The sequence below is a fragment of the Pyrus communis genome, chromosome 7 (genome assembly GCF_041283825.1).
Source record: "Pyrus communis isolate YQ-2024b chromosome 7, ASM4128382v1, whole genome shotgun sequence".
Lineage (NCBI taxonomy): Eukaryota > Viridiplantae > Streptophyta > Magnoliopsida > Rosales > Rosaceae > Pyrus > Pyrus communis.
In genome coordinates this window covers 11,003,367-11,009,580 of record NC_142571.1, presented here as the reverse complement: position 1 = coordinate 11,009,580, position 6,214 = coordinate 11,003,367, and the positions used below count along the sequence as shown (strand labels likewise).

At 36.3% G+C, this 6,214-nt stretch overlaps 1 protein-coding gene across 1 annotated transcript; it reads left to right on the top strand.

The window, feature by feature from the left end:
• Positions 1-381: 381 nt before the first annotated feature.
• Positions 382-1,595, top strand: LOC137717102 (transposon Ty3-I Gag-Pol polyprotein). Its single transcript, XM_088697378.1, is given in 2 exon segments — positions 382-1,423; positions 1,426-1,595. Coding segments are annotated over 2 exon segments (1,212 nt in total).
• Positions 1,596-6,214: the final 4,619 nt, after the last annotated feature.

Sequence of the window (6,214 nt, the reverse complement as noted above, 5' to 3'; positions counted from 1 at the left end):
AAGCAGAGGGGCAATCGAACAATCGGAGTTGGTGAGTTTAATACTAACCGGAATGAGCAATCTTTCGAATCAACAAAGGCAAAGGAAAAGTTAAATCCTAAGGTTTTTGATAAAGTAAGTGGCAGGAAAGATGGTACTAGTAGTAATGCCGTAAAGCAGATTGTAGCAACCCAACGATTGCCCAAATGTTTCAAGTGCTTTGGTTTTGGACACAAGCAAGTAGATTGACCAAATCAAAGTTTTGTCAACCTTGTTGATGGGCAATTGTTTTTGGGTGATTCCAAAGTGGATGAGACACCTCCTGTTTGTGATGAATATAAAGGAGATGATGAGGACATCACTTGCAGTGACCATGGAGAAGCTTTGGTTGTACAACAGAGCATGACTATTGCACATGTCGACAACGATGACTGGTTACGTCATAACATTTTTTGCGCTAAGTGCACCACCAATGAGAAGATTTGAATTGTGATAATTGGTGATAGGAGTTGCGAGAATGTTGTATCTCAAGAGATGGTCGACAAGCTTAAACTAAAGACAAAAAAACGTCTGGTTCCTTACAAGCTCGCTTGGTTCCAAAAGGGAAATGAGGTGCATGTTGATAAGCGATGTTTAGTCTCATTTTCTATTGGGAAAGTATATCAAGATGAAGCTTAGTGCGATGTCGTACCAATGGATGCTTGCCATCTTTTGTTAGGAAGACCTTGGCAATATGACCGAAAAGCTCTCCATGACGGTTTCAAAAACACCTACACCTTTGTGAAAGATGGAGTGAAGGTAATTTTGGGGCCTTCAAAAGAACTGCATATAGTCAAGTCTGAAAAGAAGATGGGAATAATCTACCTCACCATGGCAGAATTCATGGAAGAAATTGAAGAAGGTGCCTCCGTATATGCTTTGGTGATCAAAGAGGAGAATGTTGAGATCTCTCTTCCACTTGAAATTGTGTCTTTGCTGCAAGATTTCTCTGATATATTACCAGATGAGCTACCCGCTGAATTACCACCTATGAGAGACATACAACACCAAATCAATCTCATTCCGGGATCTAATTTACCGAATAAGGCTGCTAATCGGATGAACTCCAATGAATATCGAGAGCTACAAAGGCAAGTCATGGAGTTACTTGAAAAGGGATTGATTCAAGAGAGCTTGAGTCCTTGCGCCGTCCTTGCCCTTTTGACCCTAAAGATTGATGGAACATGGAGAATGTGTACGGACAATAAGGCGATAAACAAAATCACAATAAAATATCGGTTTCCCATTTTGCACCTTAATGATATGTTGGATTTGTTGAGTGGCTCTCAGGTGTTTTCGAAAATTGACTTGAGAAGTGGATATCACTAGATAAGAATCAAACCGGGAGACGAATGGAAGACAGCCTTCAAGACAAGAGACGAGTTGTATGAATGGCTTGTCATGCCTTCGGCCTATCCAATGCCCCGGGCACGTTCATGTGCCTTATGAACCAGATATTTCGACCTTTTATAGGTAAGTCTCTAGTTGTTTACTTTGATGATATATTGGTGCATAGTTTGAACAAGAAATAACATGTTGAGCATCTTCGACAAGTTTTTCAAGTTTTGCAAGATTAGAAACTGTATGCTAATCTTAAGAAATGCCACTTTTTGAGTGAAAGTGTATTGTTCTTGGGATATATTATTTCAAGTGATGGAATTAAAGCTGATCCTGGAAAAGTTGCCTTCATCGTTAATTGGCTAACCCTGACAAATATTCAAGAGGTACGAAGCTTTCACGGATTAGCCACTTTTTATAGGAGATTCATCAGGAACTTTAGCTCTTTTATTGCCCCTATAACTGATTGTTTAAAGAAGAATGCTTGTGTTGAGTGGACTAAGGAAGCAGTTGCTAGTTTTGAATTGATAAAAGAAAAAAATGACAACAGCCCCTGTATTAGTTCTTCCAGATTTTCAGAAGGTATTTTCTCTAGAATGTGATGCTTCACATAAGGGCATTGGTGTTGTCTTAAGTCAAGAAAGAAGAACCATTGCCCGTTGCCTTCTTTAGTGAGAAATTACATGATGCAAAGAAGCGGTACACAACATATGATGTGGAATTCTACGCTATAATTCAGTCTCTGCGACATTGGCATCATTATTTAATCCAAAGAGAGTTTATTTTATTTTCTGATCATGAGGCTTTGAATGTGGTTGATTTGCAGCCATATTATGAAGACATTTTGGAACAAAAGTCTGACTCAATGGCGAGCCATTTTCAGCTAGGAGGGAATGATGAGGGACCATCTGAACAGTCACATAACATTACAAAAGACATACCAAGAAGAGACATTATAAGACCCATCAAGTTTCAAGATTAATTATTCAATAGTTTGGGAACTGGTGGTTATTAAGTTATGCCTAGAGACTTGTTTTATGCCTTTATTGTAATGTTATGGAAGGAGGAGATGTATTTAGTTTTTGGAGATAAGACAATATAACTCTATGAGTTTATCAATCAAAGAACTTTATTTGCTTCCAATTGCTTTATTGCTAGTTGCTTCTATTTCCTATTCTCTGCAAGACAACCTGACCTGCATCAATTATTAAGTATACACACGTATTGCATCTTATATCTCTTGACATGGATCATTACAATTTATTTTTCAAATAGAAACGTACTGATGTCAAAGTGAAACGTATCAAAGTCAAATTAAAACATACCAGTGTCGAATTAAAATGTACCAATGTCAAATTAAAATGTAGCATGCAACTTGAAACGTACCTCATGTTAAAGTGAAACGTACCCACTATAATATCTAGAAGGCAATGCACTAATCGAAGTTAACTTTCCAAACGTACCATGGTGCATGAAACATTATGAAAACATGGATACAAAGTGCGGTAAAACAAAAGGTTTACCCTTTGCATATTCATATTTGAAGGTGTGAAATATATCGTACCATCGTCGAAGTTGGTGGAGAACAATCATTAAATTAACTTCAATGGTGGTATGATATAAACATCGATTTGAAGAGTTGTTGTGTGCTCCAATATAGTGTGGAGTTGGAAGAAAAAGGTATGTAAGAAGCAGAAGAAAATATCAAGTTGTTTTTAAAATTGTAAAAGAATTTCTGTTGAAATTGAATACTGAATCATAACCACTAGAGATTTTATAGTTAATTGGTACACTACATATAATGACAAATCATATAATTTTGTATTATGTGGCACCTAAATTGTAGGAAGATATTTGATCAAAACTCTAAAAGACATGGATGTTTAATCTTAAAATTTCAAAAGCTAGGCATTGTATCAAAACGGCTCTTTATTTTATTATTAATTAGAAATTTATAACCAACTAAACCCTAAATTTGCCACGGTAAATGATCATCAAGCTCGGGGTTTGGTTTTAATTGCTTTATCGTCACGTAAGTGCATCACCACCATTTTGTTTACCTTCCCTTACGACCAATTTACTGGATTACCCCAAACAAATTAATAAATAAGTTGTTTAATATCATTTTGTCAAGTTTATTTTTGAGAAATTATATGCACACCCTTTATATTCTCTTCACATGTTATTTATGTTCATTGATTCTCTTTTATATTATTCAATCAAAAGACAAAACATAAACAGAGAACTAGAAGTGTGAAAATTATTTTCCATTTCTTTTGTTTGGTTTGTTTTGTCAAAGCCAACACGAAAGGGTGGGGCCCTGGGTTTGTTAGGGTGGGGCATTGTGTAATAAACTGTCCCTAATTTTACTTTTTTTTTTTTATATATATTTGTTTTTATAATTTTAATGTGAATTGACCAAAATGCCCCTAGAGGAGAGATTGTTGACTTTCGTTGACCGTTATTTTGTGACGTGCATGAGACACTATTTTACCGTATTCGTGTAGCACTTGTCGCTACAAACGTATGGGCGCAAGCGGAATCGAAATTGGAGTTGCGGTTAAAATGTTACGAAAATACGATCGTGATGGTACTTTAGTAATTTTGTATTTTTAAAATTTTGGTCCTTGATTATTTTAATATTTTATGGTGGAATTTTAGCAAATTTTTTTTTCTTTTTTTTACCCCAGGACATGTTAACTAATATTAATCTCTAGAATTTTTTTCGATGTTGAACTCGTCATTACGATGAGTATAAGCATGAGAGTATGAGTTGTTATGCCTACGGTTATGAGAAATCCTAGAAGCAGTAATCAATTTTCCCCTAGAATCAACGAAACCAACTCACGGGATTAATTCCCTACCAATCATCCAAAACCATCCACCCGAGCGGGCTCTAACCTGTAACTAGCCTACAGTGGCGTTAATTATTGACAATATTGTCCGATATCCAGGAGCTGTCAACCAGTATTCAGGCGATATGATTTCTGACATCGGACACATTCTAGTATCTGGGAGTGATACATTTGTGCTAGAACACCGGTTCACAGATTCATGGTTATTGCGGTGCGACTGATAGACTGACTAACACTGACAACTTGAGTCGAAGAAATTTAAATTGTGAAAACTTAGGAGCAAGCCTTTTTGGAGGATAGTAAACTCACAGTTGTGTTAACCATATCACTTATCTAGATAATCAAAACCTCTTTGACCATCCATCTTTCCGATCACTTCCATAGGTAAACATTAGAAGTGTACCACTAGTTAAATTCCTGTTATAAGAGCAAAATGAGTATTGAGGAAGTTAGGAAGGCCTTTTAGTATGTGGCATAGTGAAAGGAAGTAGAATGGTATGTTTTGATGATGCCTATCTTTGGCGTCATTTCTCAAAATGTTACCTGGGATATGACCAGCTTGTGAAGTACACCATCGATCCACCCTTCTAATATCACACTTATTCTTTTTGCATCATATTGAATGACTTCTTCGATGTTGAGGAAACGTACTTGTAAAAGCTTACCGATTAGGGACTTAAGCAACCAAACACTTTATCTAGGGAACCTCGAACCTAACCGCGAAGGTGAAAGACTGAACCTTAGGTTTCGTACCTAGATTTTAGCAACTTAATCGGGTGACGATTAAAACCGTTAACCCACACTTTGAATTGATGGTCTACACGACCAACTTTTGGAGCCCGAGTTTTCTTCCATAGCCTCATAGATTCGTAGTAGTCTTGCCGACGACTTTCTTACCTACTTCAGCAATGAGATCAAATTTTCTAAACACTGACAATCAACTTTATACCAAATTCCTCAAATGCTAGCTTTGTTTAGATTGGTACTTTTCTTGGGAGACGTGATCTCAGCAGACGATATTCTTTTCATTTCCCCAAAAAGGTTGTAATTGTAGACATTGAAATCCTCACAAAGTGTTGTGAAATACGAGATATCCTTGGTTTTGCCAATTTCTATTGGCAGTTTATTAGCAATTTTTCAGCTATATCGTTTTTCCTCACTTGTCGACCTAGGAAAGTTAGTTTAGTTTGTGATGTTGAATATGAATAAAGTTTCTGGCAATCGAAAAGTTTCTGGCAATCGAAATGTTATCTCACTTCACCTTTGTCTTAACCTTTCAATGACATTTATCTTTTTAAAATCTATTGTGATGTTCCACCGAATGATTTGACTGCGTACTGATGTAGCGTGAAAAAGTATCACTTATGCTTCTCGACCGTTGGAACCATATGAAATGAATAATCTTATTCACGACTTAGATTCAACATTTATCATCTTCATTTGAAAAACAGATGTCACTTCTCTATAGAGAAATGTTTCCAAATCTTTACCAACCTCGCAAACTTCTCAAATACATCTTCATTTGGAATGAGCTAAATTTCTGACAGTGACGGTGGAAGAACCAAATCAACACCTATGATTGCACCATCGTGTATCACCTTGGTGGTGCAAATGTAGTTACTGTTTACCGCGGAAAAAACATTTGTACCCTTGAACACTTTCAATATATCTTATCCCATTTCGGTTGAAATTGATGAGTATTGATATGACATTACTTACAAGTCATCAAGAAATTGTTCGAGTAGTTATAATCATTTCTTGTATCCAAATGGAGATAGGGAAATATCATCATAAGCTCTTGGTACGAGGTATCTTGTACATATTGAGATTATGATGTTGTTTAGATGATTATCGACCGACTTGACAAGTCAGCTTACTTTTCGTTGGTCCAGAAGGACTACATTTTAGACCACTTAGTAAAACTTCTCATTCTTGAATTTTTTTTCTTTAGATTTTATGGCATTTCGATTAACATCTCTTTGACCGTGATTCCATAGTCACCT